The sequence below is a fragment of the Orcinus orca genome, chromosome 21 (genome assembly GCF_937001465.1).
Source record: "Orcinus orca chromosome 21, mOrcOrc1.1, whole genome shotgun sequence".
Classification (NCBI taxonomy): domain Eukaryota; kingdom Metazoa; phylum Chordata; class Mammalia; order Artiodactyla; family Delphinidae; genus Orcinus; species Orcinus orca.
The window spans coordinates 18,474,519-18,491,679 of record NC_064579.1 but is presented as its reverse complement, the minus strand read 5'-3'; the positions used below and the strand labels follow the sequence as shown (position 1 = coordinate 18,491,679).

Below are 17,161 nucleotides of genomic sequence, written 5' to 3'. Positions count from 1 at the left end.
AATAAATAAGGAATTGGCTTCCAATGGCCTGCTATTCCTTACCCATCCAATATGTCTACTTGTGTTTTTCTATCATAACCCATCCTATCTAGTCAAGTCACACTCTGTTCCACTCTCTTCATTATCCCACACCAGGATTTAGACTCTTACTATTTTAACTGACATTTAGGCAAGGTCTACTGTGAAGCAGGCATTGGGTACAGGTGTAGGTGAAACAAGGATAAATAAGCCATGGCTCCTGCGTTTAAAAAGCACAGTATTAAACTACAGAGTGAGAAACGAAGACTGTTTGGGGAAATAGAGGAAGTCATTCAAAGATGGCTTTTTGAAGAAAATGAAGCCTGAGTTTGTCTTAAAGCCTGAAAAAAAAGGGTCGCATGAAGAGGGTGGGTAAGAGTCTAAAGCAGCATTCTAGGCAGCAGAAGCAAACACAGAGCTCTCCAACATTTCCAATAATTTTGTGTGACTGGAATTAAGGTGGCAGGGGTTCAGTGGTGGGTAAAGAGGTCACGATCACCAGTTTACTAAGTGATGCTAGAATTTTCCCTCCAGAAAGCAACAGGCTTCCCTTTAATAGATTTTAGGTAGGGGAATAATGATCAGTGATTTATTTAGAGATCACTCAGCACTACAGAGGACGGTTTGGAAGGTGGAGAAAATGCAATCAGGGAGGTGGATTATCAAACTGATGAGATCGGAACAGGTGATTGAAGTTGTGAAAGCCTCTCAAGACCCCCCCTATATGGAAAGACCTCTCTGATTACATTAGTTTCCACAGTCACCCTCCCACTCTACCTCCGCCCAAATTCCTGCAGCACTAGTGAAATCTTAGGCCCAAATGTTGGCACTTAATTGTCTTTTATTTTATTCCCTATTTGTTTCCTGTACATTACTCGAGACTCCCTAATTAAAACAGTACAATAAACGTTTACGTAATTGAGATGGCTCGTGACGTCGTCCAAGGCCAGGTAACGCGTTCTGTGTTACCCAGCGCCTCCGCCGCCCCGCTCCCACATGCTGGCTCAGCCCTCGGCCGCGGGGCGCAGTCAGGACCCGTCTGCTGCGCAGAGTCCGGAGGGTTGACGGAGTCATTTATTTCATCCTCTGATCTAACTATCGCCTCCTCCCGAGACCTAGCAGGCGGCTCTCTCCAGAGTGGCTCAAGACGCCGAGCAGGGCTGTGAGACCCGCCACATTCACCAGAGGGCGCGTCTCCCCAGTTTCCTCGCTTAGAAAGGCCCTAAGGTTCCCGTTCTCAGGACGGAGCAAATGAACGCTGGTATATTTAGGCCCTCTGCGGTCGCCGTAGCCCCAGCCTGTCAACAGGAAGTAGAATTCTATTTGGGGCTCATTATTCGGGAGAGAAAGGCCAGGGATTCGGGGGAAACACGCCCACTCCGCTGCTGCGTAAGTTCTCAGGGAGTTTGGACTCCATACCCACTCTTGTGCCTCCCTCGCCCGCTTCTGCCCCGGTTAACGTATCTTGCCCTGAGCCAGCTCCCTGTCTTAATACAGAAGCGTCACCGCGACCATGGCCGAATATTCCTACGTGAAGCCCACCAAACTCGTGCTCAAGGGAACCAAGGCCAAGAGGTAAACGCGAGTTTGTGCGGGAGAATCTGCCCCTCTTTTCCGACAACCCTCCGCTCTCCTCTCCCTGCGGCTAGGCTGTGGAAGCCGCCGGGAGCTGTCATTCAGGCTCCCAGCCCTTGGGCCTGGCCTCCTGCCGAGATGGACTCAGTTCCCGGCGCGGGTGCGGAGACGCACCGCCAGAGTCTCGCCCTAGCTGGGCGGACCGATAGCCAAGGAGCCACAAGTTCGGGTCTCTTGATGAGCCCCCCCCCCCACCTCCAGATCTATGCTTGGTGGGTCTGTATTAGTGTGATAGTGTAGGTTATAACAGTAGCTTCCTTTATTAGGAATAATTATTTTCAACATTGTCTCCCTCCCACCTAGAAAAAATTAGCTTTTAATGCAATATGTAGATGTGGATTTTGAAAAGGATATGGGTTTGAACCTGGACTCCACTAAATACTAATTTTGTGATTTGTGGCAGGTACGTTAATATCTTTGAGCTTCCATTTATTCGTTTATTGGGAGAGATTAATGATACTCTAAAAGGATTATTATGAGGATTAAGTGAGATAATATGTACAGTAAGTAACTAGAGCCAAATACAAGGAAGAAGTTACAGTGGTGATTTATGAGTATTAGATTTTTAGGAGAAGATATCTGCCCACTCATACCTCCACCTCGTTTTTAACTGCTATATTTGCTCGGGGTTGATTATTCACAAAAATGTTGAGCATTTCATCCTGGTCTGATAGAGTTTTAGGTACGTTTATGAGAGATGGAAAGAAAGTGTCAAGGAGCAAACTGAAGCCACTGCACTTGAGAACTCTGCCTAGGGGTCTGGCATCAAGAATTTATCCTGAATACATGTGAAACTGTTACTGTCTGAATTCATAGGAGGGAGGGGAGAGTTAGCTTCTGAAAGCTTATTTTGTGATGAAAATACAAACAAGTGTGTCTTATAATCATTATAACTATCAATATAATTAACACATACATAGCACTTCCTATGTGCCAAGAACTGTTCTAAGTACTACATATTAACTTTTTTTTAAAGTCACTCTGGGTTTTCTTTTAATTATTGAGATATAATACATATACTATAAAATTCACCCTTTTAAAGTAGAATTCAGTGCCTTTTAGGATATTCACAAGGTTCACCACTGTCAAGTTGCTGAACATTTTCATCATCTCAAAAAGAAACCCCACAATCATTAGCAGTCACTCCCCATTCTGCTCATCCCCTAATCCCAGGCAACCACTAATCCACTTGTCTGTATCAGTTTGCCTCTTCTAAATATTTCATATAAATGGAATCATAAAATGTGGCCTTTTGTACCTGGCTTCTTTTCCTTAGGATAACATTCTCAAGGTTCATCTATGTTATATTAGTACTCATTCCTTTTATGGCTGAGTAATATTCCATTGTATGGATACAATACATTTTGTTTATCCATTCATCAGTTCATGGACATTTGGGTTTCCACTTTTTGGCACTTGTGAATGATGCTGCTATGAATATTCTTAATACAAGTTTCTGTGCAGACATATGTTTTCTTTTCTCTTGGGTGTATACCTAGGAGTAGAATTGTTAAGTCCTATGGTAACTCTGCGTTTAACTTTTTGAGAACTCCAAACTCTTTTCTAAAGTGGCTGCACCATTTTACGTTTTCATGAGCAAGGTATGAAGATACGCATTTTCTTAATCCTCACAACAGCCTTAAGAGTTGGGTTAAATTATTATCCTCACTGTGTAGGTGGGGAAACTGACTTATTTTCCAAAAATCACAGAGCTAAGAAATGACGGAATCAGGCTTTTAAAAGGCAGTCTGGCTCCAGAGTCTGTTCTCTTAACTGTAACACAGTATGTACAGGATCAGAAGTGACTTCTCAGGATTAGAAGTAAGGGGGCATATCAATGTATATCATTGTAAATCAATAATTTATATATCAATGTACATCTTAAAAGTCTTCTAAGATTCCATCATATGACAGTATGCAAATCAATATATTTAAACTCATCTATATAAATTATCTCCTATAGTAAGAAGAAAAAGAGTAAAGAGAAGAAGAGAAAAAGAGAAGAAGATGAAGAAATTCAACTTGATATTGTTGGTGAGTCAGTTTTGTATACCTTATTCTGAGAAAAGTTAACATTGGTTGAGATCCCTTTAAAGCTATTTTCCTAGTACGGATAAGTAGTAAAAAGGAAGTAGAAGGAATTTATGACCGACTCATATTTGTCTTAAAGTGCTCAAATATTACTTATAGTTATAGATTGCTTTTATGCTCTAGCACAGTAGATGTCACTGCTGAGGCCTTTTCTTCATCATCAGGACAAAGCACAGGAGAGAGGAAACATGGTTCTCTGAATCATTACACTGCTTAATAACCCAGAGATTCTGATATATCATTTTAAAAAAGGCCTAATATAGATAAATATTATTTTTTATTTTATTTTATTTTTTGTGGTATGCGGGCCTCTCACTGTTTTGGCCTCTCCCGTTGCGGAGCACAGGCTCTGGACGCGCAGGCTTAGCGGCCATGGCTCACGGGCCCAGCCGCTCTGCGGCATGTGGGAACCTCCCGGACCGGGGCACGAACCCGTGTCCCCTGCATCGACAGGCGGACTCTCAACCACTGCGCCACCAGGGAAGCCCAATAAATATTATTTAACCAAATACATTTTACAAATTATTTTCTCTTTCTCTCTTTTTTTTTCATATTGATATCCAGTTGTCCCAGCATTACTGATAAATAGACTTTCCTTTCACCATTAAAGTGCTTTGGTATCTTTGTCAAAAATCAATTGACTTTATATGTGTTAAGTCTATTTCTGGACTCTGTTCCATCGATTTGTCTACTGTTCTAGTGATATATTTGTCTTGATTACTGTCATTTCATAAAGTCTTGAAATTAGGTTGTGTGAATCTCCCAACTTATACTTCTTCTTTATACTAATATACTTCTTTATACTCTTCTAGATCCTTTGCGTTTCCATATAAATTTTACAATTTATTATTTTCTACCATAAATCCTGTTGTATTTTCTGGGAGAATTATATTGAATCTAGGTCATTTGGGGAGAATCAACATTAAGTGTACCTGGTCAAAATGGCACAGAACATATAAAATACAAATAATTTAAAATCATTAACTATTACATTTTTAAGAAAGTTTTAATGATCATAGGATGCTGATAATGATTCTGAGTAAAGCTTTTTTTTTTACTGAAAACAGTTATAGCTATAAGTCAGAAATAAATTATGTAAAGCTCTCACTAAATTATTTTAATTGTGGTAAAATATACATAACAAAATTTATCACTTTAGCCATTTTTAAGTGTACAATTCAATGTCATTAAGTGCATTCACATTGTTATACAGCCATCACCACCATCCATCTCCAGAATTTTTTTCATCTTGCAAAACTGAAACTTTGCACCCATTAAATTATAAATGCCCATTCCTTACTCCCCCCTAGTCCCTGGCAACCTCCATTCTATTTTCTGTCTATTTTCTGTCTCTATGAATTCAACTACTCTAAGTACCTCAGAAGGGTGGAATCATACAGTATTTGTCCTTTTATGACTGTCTTACTTTGCATAATGTCTTCAGGGTTCATCCATGTTGTAGCATGTGTCAGAATTGCCTTCCTTTTTAAGGCTGAATAATATTCCTTTGTACGTATATACCACATTTGTTTATCCATTCATCTATCAATGAAAACATGGGTTGCTTCTACCTTTTGCCTGTGAACATGGTTGTATAGATATCTCTTCAAGACTCTGCTTTCATTTCTTCTTGGTATAGACCCAGAAATGGAATTGCTGGATCATATACAGTAATTCTATTTGAAATTTTGTGAGAAACCACCGTACCATCTTACATTCCCACCAGCAGTACACAGGAGTTCCAGTTTCTCCACATCCTCATGAACACTTGTTATTTTCTGGGTTTTTTGATAATAGCCATCCTAATGGGTATGAAGTGGTATCCCATTATGGTTTTGGTTTGCATTTTCCTAATGATTAGTAATGTTGAGCATCTTTTCATGTGGTTATTGGCCATCTGCATATCTTCTTTGGAGAAATGCCTATTCAAGTCCTTTGCCCATCATTTGAATTGGGTTGCTTTTCTTGTGGTTGCTGAGTTTTAAGAGTTCTCTACATATCCTGGATATTTATTCCTTATCAAATACGTGATGTACAAATATTTTCTGGTTGTCTTTTTACTCTATTGATAGTGTCCTTTAATGCACAAAAATTTTTCATTTTGATGAAGTCCAGTTTGTCTGTTTATTCTTTTGTTGTTTGTACCTTTGATGTCATATCCAAGAAATCATTGCCAAATCCAGTGTCATGAGGCTTCTCCCATATGCTTTCTTCTTAGAGTTTTATCTTGATAGTTTCAGCTCTTACATGTAGGTCTTTGATGCATTTTGAGTTAGTATGTGTATATTATATTAGGTAAGGTCCAGCTTCATTTAAGCTAAACTTTTACTAATTTTTTTATTAGTTATGAAAAGCCTGACCTGTTTAGCTGAATAGATAATTTTGTACAGTGTGATTAACTCAATTTTAAAAATATTTTATTATGGAAAATTTTCAAACTAATACATAAGTAGAGAAAAAAATGTAATGAATCTTCCAGGAATATAATGAATCACTGAGCTTTAGTAATAATCAATATTTTAACAGTCTTGTTTCATTTACACACATGCCCACTGTGAGATAATCTCTCATACATTTTTCTGGAGAATTTTAAAATAAATAACAGATACTAAGTCATTATAAATGTGCATTTCTTACAAGATCAGTCTCTCTCTTTCTCTCTTTTCTTCCTTCTGTTTTGCTCTTTCTTTTAATACATAACACTATCTCATTATCAGACCCAACAAAAATTGGATACAATTTAGGTTTGTACTCAACAGTGAAAAGCTTTTCCTCTAAGATCAGGAACAAGACAAGGATGCCCACACTTGCCACTTTTATTCAACATAGTATTGGAAGTCCTACAGAGCAATTAGGCAAGAAAAAGAAGTCCAAATCAGAAAGGAAGAAGTAAAAATGTCACTATTTGCAGATGACAGGATATTATATATAGAAAACCCTAAAGACGCCACCAAAAAACTGTTAGAACTGATCAACGAATTCAGTAAAGTTGCAGAATACAAAATGAATGTACAAAAATTTGTTGCATTTACTATGCATTAATAATGAACTATCAGAAAGCGAAATTCACAGTCCCATTTACAACTGCATCAAAAAGAATAAAATACCTAGGAATAAATTAACAAAGGAGGTGAAAGGCCTGTACACTGAAAACTATAAGACATTAATGACAGAAATTGAAGAAGACATGTAGAAAAGATATGCCATGGTCATGGATTGGAAGAATTAATATTGTTAAAATGTCTAAACTAACCCCAAAGCAATCTACAGATTCAGTGAAATTCCTATCAAAATTCCAGTGGCATTTTTCACAGAAGTAGAACAAACAGTCCTAAAATTTATATGTACCACAAAAGACCCCAAATAATCAAAGCGATATAGAGAAAGAAGAACAAGCCTGGTGGTATCACACTTCCTGATTTCAAAGTATATTATAAAGCTAAAGTAATCAAAACAGTATGGTACTGACATAAAAACAAACACATAGATCAATGGAGCCAGATAGAGAGCCCAGAAATAAACCCATGCATATTCCAGGAATATACAATGAGGAAAGGACAGTCTTTTCAATAAATGATGTTGGGAAAACTGGACTGCTATCTTGTACCATACACAAAAATTAACTCAAAATGAATTAAATGTTTAAATGTAAGACCTGAAACCATAAAACTAGAAAGAAAAAATACGTAATAAGCTCTCTGACCTCAGTCTTAGCAATTGTAATTATAATCTGGAGGGATACATAAGAAACAGCTTGCAGTAGTCATTGCCTCTGGAAACCAGTCGTGGATGACTGGAGGCTGATATGAGAGAGTCTGTTCTCTATATATCATTTTGTCCCTTCATGTGTACTGCTATTTTACATTTTAAAAGAACCTAATCTTGACTGTGGTGGTAGTAACCTAGATCTACATACCTGCATAGAAACATACAAGTAAGTGTGTGTAAAAGTGATGAAATCTGAATAAGTTTCATGGATTGTATCAGTTTCATGGATTTGGTTTTGATACTGACTATAGTTATGCAAGATGTTAGCCATTGGGAGAAAGTGATTAAAAGGTATATGAGATCTCCCTGTATTATTCTTACAACTACAAAATAAAAATTTTAAATATGTTATAATGACAACAGCAACAAGTAAGAACCTTCTGTCAAATCCAGAATATAAATTTAAATTACTGATTTTATTTTTTAGGAATCTGGTGGACAGTAACAAACTTTGGTGAAATTTCAGGAACCATAGCGATTGAAATGGATAAAGGAACCTACATACATGCACTTGACAATGGACTTTTTACACTGGGAGCTCCACATAAAGAAGGTTTGTGTCTGGTAGAAGCAATGGAAGGGAAAAGGCTACAGTATATATTTTATAACATTCATTCACTTAGGCCAAATTCTAACAAATCTCGAATATATTCCAAAGGAATGAATCCATTGATTTGACTCTTCCATTTTTTTTCCTTCTTCACTATTTACCAGTTATTGGCAACTCCCTCTTTCCAGTATAAGCATTTGAAAACATTCTGTATAGTTCCAGAAGAGTATCCATGGGAATCAAAAACAATATGAATAATTGAAATAATAAGTAGAAAGAAAAAGAAAACCTGGTTGAGTCAAAGGTTTGAATTCCTTTATTCTTTAGACCTTTTGCCAAAACTAATCTGGAGCATTAAATAACTGTTAATAATTTAAAGTTTTCTCATTCCTTTTAGCCCATGGGAAGAAGCACTAATGAGATACGAAGAAATTAGAAGATTAAAAAGCAGTAGCTTTTTGTCTGAATGGCCATCCCTTGAATAACTTAAAGCATTTAGCTTTTTAAATATTAAGTGCTTATTTGTCTATGTGCTGACTGCATTTTAAAATACAAAGAGATAGTATCTTGGAAGTGACTAAATAAGCATCATGCTGACCTATCTTGTTAAGTATGTAAAACTAAACATGAGTTATATAGAAGATAAAGTAACTCTTGATACTATGAATACTGTATTATAATTACATCATAATATAATATTCTTATGTTTGTTTTTAAAAGAGCTACTTCCTTCAAGCTAAAGAGTATCTTTATATTTATAAGAAATGTCAAATTTATTTCAGATTGTTTTTTCTCCTGTAGTTGATGAGGGTCCTAGTCCTCCAGAGCAGTTTACAGCTGTCAAATTATCTGATTCCAGGTAAGCTTGAGTTGAACTATAATTAATACATTGTAATACAATATGATACATTGTAATGGAATATTATATATCGATTAAAAGTAGTGTTTTTGGGGTTTCCCTGGTGGCACAGTGGTTGAGAGTCCACCTGCCGATGCAGGGGACACGGGTTCATGCCCCGGTCCGGGAAGATCCCACATGCCGCGGAGCAGCTGGGCCCATGAGCCATGGCCGCTGAGCCTGCGCGTCTGGAGCCTGTGCTCTGCAACGGGAGAGGCCACAACAGTGAGAGGGCCGCGTACCGCAAAAAAAAAAAAAAAAAGTAGTGTTTTTGAAGAATAATGAATTTGGAAAATGTTTGCTATATAAGGTATTATATAATACTTGTATTAAGAAAGTAGAATATTAAATTGTATACATAGAACTACATTGTCCAATACGGTAGCCACTAGCCACACATGGCTTTTGAACATTTGGACTATGGTTAGTCTTGAATTTTTATACACACACATACTATTTTTATGTTCCATATTTAATTTCCTTTCTCTCCATTTTTAACATTGATCTATTTTATTGATCTGAAGAATTGCCCTGAAATCTGGCTATGGAAAATACCTAGGTATAAATTCAGATGGACTTGTTGTTGGGCGTTCAGATGCAATTGGACCAAGAGAACAATGGGAACCAGTCTTTCAAGATGTAAGTACTCTTATTGTTTATAAAAGTTCCTTGTCAGTGAATGGGAAAGTCTCTAAAATTCATTGAGAACATATGTTCAAAAAAACCAAAAAAAGTAGACTGCAATAATGCATTAAATTTTTTAAAACCAACATGAGTTCATAACCTTAAAAAGAGCTAAAAAAATAGTGCAACACAGGGGAAGAAAAAATCAACAAAGTGAAAAGACAAGCTATGGATTGGGAAAAGTATTTGCAAACCATATATCTGACAAGGTGTTAATGTCCAAATTATATAAGAAACTCATTCAATAGCAAAAGAAAGAAAAATTAAAAAATGGGCAAAGAAACTGAATAGATATTTTTCATTATATCAACAGAAAACACCAACATATGATAAGGCCAGGATGATAAGTCAGATACTACCAGTTATACAGAATTTGAGGGATGTTCATTTCACTTTATTTTTGGGAAAAACACTTAAGTTTTAAAATTTTAAATTTAAATGAAAGAAAGACTTAAAAGTCCCTGATGTAACAAGTAAAACTTCGTTACAAAAAGGTACTCAGCAGAAAGATCAGCAGCACATATTTAAATCACCTTAGACTATACAGCCACATCCAAGCTTACCAAAAGTCATCCAGGTGACAGAAAACCCAGCCCTTACCACCTCAAATAAGAAATTAAGTCAAATCCATGTTATTAGCACTTTTGTAACTGGATATGATAGAAGATTTAATTCTTCCTACACCCAGAAGTCCCTCAGATATTGATTCTTAAAGTTCTGAGCAATAAATTCAAAGGCATCGAAGGCTAGCTTTTATGAGATATATTTTCTCTGCATTTTTTTTTATTTTATTGAAGTATAGTTGATTATACTTCAATCAACTATGATATGTTTTTATATTTTCTAATTATGGAGAAAAATTTAAAACACTACTATTATAATTTTTTTTGTCTTTAAAGCTAACTTTTTAAAACACTAAATCAGTTATATCCTCAATAAATCTCTGAGGCCAAGGGAAATAATTCTATTCCATACAGTTAGAATTTAGTCCTACTAATAGAATATACTGAAAATATTTAATGTGGTTATCTTTGAGTAGTAAGATTATAGGTGATTTTGGTTTTCTTTTCTGTATGTTTTTTTATTTTTCCAGGTTTTCTTCACATTATTTTTCCTGATTACTTTTAGACATGGGAAGAATTCAGTTTAGTCTCAAGACTTAAGAATTTTTTTCACAGGTATTCTCATAACTTATTTCTTATTATTTTGCTCATTTAGGGGAAAATGGCTTTACTGGCCTCAAATAGCTGCTTTATTAGATGCAATGAAGCAGGTGATATAGAAGCAAAAAGTAAAACGGCAGGAGAAGAAGAAATGATAAAGGTAATCATGAGACTTTTCTATAGACTAATACATGTCACATGTATGATGTGACTGCTTCTCTTTAAAATGTTGTAATCTGATCCAGATTCGCTGTGTGTAATGCATTAGTGAGGGCCAGAGTGGAAGGCTTAAAGAAACGAGGGAAAAAAGCCTTTTGTAAGGTGGCTTTAATCCTTATAAATAAAGCATAAAAATCCATGTTACATTTTCTCTACTATCAGCATAATTTAAACACATCTATCAAGTATCTGCTATGTTTTGTTTTAAATTCTGTGTCATATATTTGATTTTATTGTTAAAATGTTCTCGATTTTCATAATCCTCAGTTTTACAGTCTTACAGTATTCTTTTTACCTTGAAAAATATCACTAATCTTTTTAAACAAGAATATTAATACCAGTAACTCTTCATTTCATTATTTGGAGTTGACTGATGGAGAAAAAAATACCATTCTAGACAGCTCAGGAATTAGAAGTTTCGGTCTATCTTCCATAGTTTTCTCAAAAGCCATTTTCACTGCCAAAATCTCAAAAAATTTAAATCTAAAACCTAGATATTCTTGTTATATTTTAAAAAGTATTAGTCGTAATATTTTTCAATTATATAAACAAAACTACAGCAAGTAGCTGCAGGTACTCTGCTGAGTGAGGCACATGCATAGTTGTCTTTTATCTTCATAGTGTTCCTGTGAGGTTTTCTTAACTTTACAGAGGAGGAAACAACCTTTGACCTTCCCTACATCCTCACTGTTTTGATCAGTCACTTCATGAAGTCACACAGATAAAGTGGAGACAGGATGTGTACCCAGGCCCAACTGACTCTAGAAATTACGTTCCACACCACACTGCTTCTCAGGAAGCAGTCATTAGAAAAATGCTGGTGGATTTCTGACTCACCTATTTTTAATTTTATTTATATTTAATATTATTGTATCGTGCTTGAATTGTTTTTCATCTGGATTACATTATAAAAGTATGATTATTGAAGACAAGCAGTACAAATGTATGTGCAGTACTTTGCACATCTACAGAAATAAAAAAACACTGTCCTATATTTATCAATAATTACAACCGTTTTTATATGAAGTACCTGTCAGATTTCCCTGGGTCTGTCTGGTTAGTCAGGTACCTGAAAGCTCTGAGCAGTGATAATCCAGGACTCTTTCCACCTTGCCTTTTACATTGCAGGCTCTGCTAGTCTGTGTCAGCATCCACCTTTATAGCCTAGCCTTATCTACCAGAACACATTCCCTCCTGCCAAAAGCAGTATTGTGTCACAGACCTGGCCCAGAATTTCCCCAGGTCTTCTAGGACTCCTCCAGCCAAAACCGTCACACACATATTATTTGCACATGCCTATTGCTCACCAGTTTCTAAGCAATCTTGGAATTGTGCTCTAAGGCACAGAGATCCCTTTCCAATGTGGGTCCTTTGGGTTGCAAATTGCCAGTTTCATGGCCCTGAATTCTGTCCTCTTCTTACCCCCCTCAGTTGATCCTAATTGCTGTATCTGTATCAATTAATTTATGGAATGTGATAGTAAGTATCTGTCAAAACTGATGAAAGTATAAGGAGGATTTAAAAGGGATAGATTCCAATTAGATGAAAACAAATTGTGTTATGTTAAAAGTTTTAATGTGTTGGTAATTATCTTATGCATAGTAAAATAGCTACTATCTTAACCTTTCAGTGTTATAAAATGAACACTAAATTGCAGGATAATTTGATCCTACTGTATTTACTTTTGCAGCCAAAATTAAATTAGTTAAATTATTGCCTAATTGGCTTAGTGGGATCTGATCTGTAAAATGCTTTTCAAATAAGTTTCTCTTCAGTGTTTCTGATGTAAGGGCTCTAAAGAAACGTATAATAGCAATTATTTAGATAAATTATATATATAAATAAAAACACATATCTAGAATCTGTCTTTTTCTGAATCTAATTGCTAAGTTAACTGTTTTCTTCTTTTGCATAAGAAATCACCTAGAATGTTCTTCTGTAATAAGTAAGGTGGAGCAGGGGGAAGATAAATGTGTAACCTGTTGGGTTCTCATCTCCAATATCCAGATTAGATCCTGTGCTGAAAGAGAAACTAAGAAAAAAGATGATATTCCAGAAGAAGACAAAGGAAATGTTAAACAGTGTGAAATCAATTATGTGTACGTATATTTTTTCCTTTTAGAACTGTAGATTTGGCAGTGAGATGCTTCTCAAGGCACCTAAAATAAAATAACCTGAAGGACAAGCAGAGACAACATAATGTAGACTCTAGGACAGAGCACTAAACCGAATGCTTCTCTTAAGGCTTCAATTTTGGAATTATCATCCTGCTAGCTTTCAATGCTCAAATCACTTGAGTTAATTTATTCCCCCTACTCTATAGAGTGTCTGTCATTGTCAGTACATAATGCCAACCAAATGCTTCCAGGACACAGGAGACTCCAGCCAGTATTCCAAATCTTGAATTTGTAGAGCTGTCCAAACAACTGCCTCTTTGATGGTGGGGTACTAAAGTCATTTTTGTTGTTGAAAAGTTGTATATTATTTAAGAAAAAGTTTTTTTTAAATAAACAAAAAACTTTTAAAAATATTTTAAGCTCATCAGTAAACATGTATAATCAAAGTTTGAGATATTTTTCAAGAAAGATATTTTCTTAACAGAAAGAAATTCCAGAGCTTCCAAGACCACAAACTTAAAATAAGTAAAGAAGACAGTAAAATTCTTAAAAAGGCCCGGAAAGACGGATTTTTGCATGAAACACTTCTGGACAGGTAGGCATATTTTTAATCATTTCCAACTATTTTCAGTGGCCAATAGAAGTAGTGTATATAAACCCATGTTCTTTTTTAATTACTGTAATTTTCAAATTTTTGTCTTTATTTTTAATTTTTGAATGTGGTGGTATTACCTTAAAAGGACATCATAAGGCTGGGAAAAGATCACCAAGAAAGAATATCTGGAAATAGCCAGATTCCAAGTGCTTATATATTTTATTGCAAGAAATTCAGGTCTGACTGAAACTGTTTCATAAATTTATTTACCATCAACTTTTTATAACTATTAGAACCAGGGCTAGAAAGAAGTTCTTTGACTAATTTCAAAATTCAGTGAGTTCTGTTAAAGTAGTACAGCTTTCCAAAAATGAGATAAAAATCAGTTTAAAAATTTCTAAGTATAAAATTGAATAACAAAATTGAAGCACTTTTATTAAGTTGAATTCAGATGTGTGCAGGATATTTATCATAGCACATTATTAATATTTATTTATTAGTATTCCTATTTAGGTAAGTAGTGTCCTAGATTTACAACATTTAAAAAATGCTTAGGGCTTCCCTGGTGGCGCAGTGGTTGAGAGTCCGCCTGCCGATGCAGGGGACACGGGTTCGCGCCCCGGTCCGGGAGGATCCCACATGCTGCGGAGTGGCTGGGCCCGTGAGCCATGGCCGCTGGGCCTGCGTGTCCGGAGCCTGTGCTCCGCAACGGGAGAGGCCACAACAGTGAGAGGCCCGCGTATCACAAAAAAAGAAAAAAAAAGAGTAAGGCCTGTGTCCTCTAACTTTTATCACTTATGAAAATACAACATTGCCACCTTGTTAAATAGAAGCTTAGGACATGCTTAAATTCAGAGGCAATTAAAATCGCTGTTATGGATTTAAAAAGCCCTTAAGCAACATGAGTTAAAGATCAGGAAAAGATTTTTTTTGTAAGAATAAAATCCATGTAGTATGAAACATAAAATTGAAAAGTAAAATTTTAATTAAACTATTTTAATATAGGCAGTGTGGTAATATAATAACCAAAATTGAGAGCACAATTTCTGAGCATGAGTTTATGTTTAGTAGCAGTTGGCTATATATGACATGTTTCTGCATAGATTAATTTTTATTATTTGTTTTTGTTTAAACAGGAGAGCCAAATTGAAAGCTGATAGATATTGCAAATGACCAGGATTTTTGTTTCTGTCTTCTTTTTTTCTGAATAAAAAAATCAGTGGAAGTGTTTTAACAGAATTATTGGGCTGTTATGGAATTACTGCTGAACCAGTTGCTAGATTTAACCAAGATTAATCAAGTTTAATTGAGATTCTCCATGGATGTACTTTTTTAGTCAACCGCAGTGTTTCACATGGAAATGAAACTTAGAGTACACACTTAAAGTACCACAGAATTCTCTTCTGGATTTCCTGTCATAAAGCATGAAGTGCTACTCTGTGAAACTGATGCTTCTTGTGCAGCTTGTGGAAGCTGTCTTATTGCTTTACAGTCTTACTTTGCATTACTCAGTACAATAGGTGCCTAATCAGTACCTTTAAAAGGAAATTAGAAACTCCCAATCCAATCAGTCAGCAAGGCTTTGATTCTACCTCTTAAATATTGCCCAAATCACACACAAGCCAAACAAATATCAGGACAAGGGGACTGCACAGAGAGAAAGAAATCGGGTATTAAGCAGTGGGATGGGAACAGGAAACATTTTACAAAAGAGCAAGTAGGTTCAGAACAGAGGATAAGAGTAAAATTAGGGAAATTCCCTACTTAGGACAGTTTAGCCACAGTGGATATGTATTTATATAATGCTTTCATCCTCACGTGTGGGATGGGATGGGAGCTATTAAAGAGGCTCAGACACTAAGCATTGCTGAGGTCTGCTATGCTGAGACAGTTTTATTCCTAGCCTGTCTCTTTCTGAGTTCCTGAAAACTGTATTCAGGATGTCATCTAACTCTGTGAGTGTTCCCAAACCAGCTTGTGTACCAGTTGCCTGGACTTCACCACTGGAAATTCTGCTTCAGAAGAGCTAAGGCTGGCTGAGGCATTTTTGTTTTTACAATTCCACATTGATTCCAATGCACAGCCATGACTGAGACCTGGTGCCACACCTTGTCTAATTCTCAGCTTTTATATTTATATTCCATCTGTCACCAACTCTAGACTTACATGGCCCCTCTACAGCGAGGTAGCTAAGCTACCAACATCAGCCTTATAAAGGAGAAGCTCTTGCTGTAGCTCTGGCCCTAACTTGGCATTCCAATTCCAATAGGTGGACATTCCCCCATATTGCTTTCTCCTTCTTCTGATCCTTGGATACTTACTGCTCTGATCCCCCCAAAGCAGCAGTTCTCAAGCAGGGCCTATTCTGCCCTCCAGGGGACATTTTGGAATTTCTGGAGGCATTTTTGGATGTCTCAACTGGGAGAACAGGGGGTACTCTGGCATTTAGAGGGTTAGAAACTAGGGATGCTGCTAAACATCCTACAATGCACAGGACAGCACTCCCTTACAACAAAGAATTATCCAGCCAAACTGTCAATGGTGCCAAGATTGTGAAACCTGCCCTAGGACTTAGTCTAGTCCTTGCTTTTGTCAGCTCCCCAACCTCTAAAAAGAAACAGTTCAAATTTATATACATAAGAATTGCCTAGGGGGCTTCCCTGGTGGCGCAGTGGTTGAGAGTCCACCTGCCGATGCAGGGGACACAGGTTCGTGCCCCGGTCCGGGAGGATCCCACATGCCGCGGAGCGGCTGGGCCCGTGAGCCATGGCCGCTGAGCCTGCGCGTCCAGAGCCTGTGCTCCGCAACGGGAGAGGCCACAACAGTGAGAGGCCCACGTACCACACAAAAAAAAAAAGAATCGCCTAGGGTACCTGTAGATTTCCAAGACCCATCCTTAGAGGTACAGGCTTAGCATATCTAGGATTAGTCCCCAAAACTGACATTTAACAAGCACTCCAGGTAATTCGGAAGCAAGTGATCTGAACCACACTTTGAGAAACACTACCCTCAAGAGACTGAAGTCTTATTTCCAACGGTAGCCTGGTACCAAAGACCATCTGCCGGCCAACTGATTTCCCTGGAACAAACATTCTGTCTGCCTGAACTTTTGAACGTAGTATATTCCTGTACTCCTTGTCACCATGCTCACCCTCATGTTCACCCAGTTCTTGCCCCCATTTGAGAGAGCAGGACTAATTACAGGTCCTGGCAACTGGAGGATACAGATTAAAAATAGGCATCGCCTGCCCTCATGGAGTTTATACACTAGTGAAGGAGGACAACAAATGAATAAAAATTGCAGGTAATAGGTGAGTGTTCCTTCCCTGTTTCCAGCATTGCACTTTATAGAACCCCCATTATGCAATGAAGTTAGTCTGGGAGAGTGGCAGAGATCAAGAATGAATGTTTCTACATATAGTC

General features: G+C 37.0%; 1 protein-coding gene across 1 annotated transcript; it reads left to right on the top strand.

Moving 5' to 3' along the window:
* The first annotated feature begins 1,256 nt into the window (after positions 1-1,256).
* Positions 1,257-14,977, top strand: FRG1 (FSHD region gene 1). The gene is made up of 10 exons (XM_033400684.2): positions 1,257-1,407; positions 1,516-1,593; positions 3,617-3,687; positions 7,940-8,065; positions 8,864-8,921; positions 9,485-9,599; positions 10,863-10,967; positions 13,034-13,125; positions 13,628-13,738; positions 14,875-14,977. The coding sequence occupies exons 2-10, from the start codon at positions 1,532-1,534 to the stop codon at positions 14,909-14,911; spliced, it is 777 nt and encodes a 258-aa protein (XP_033256575.1). The 5' UTR covers positions 1,257-1,407; positions 1,516-1,531; the 3' UTR covers positions 14,912-14,977.
* The last annotated feature ends 2,184 nt before the right edge of the window (positions 14,978-17,161 follow it).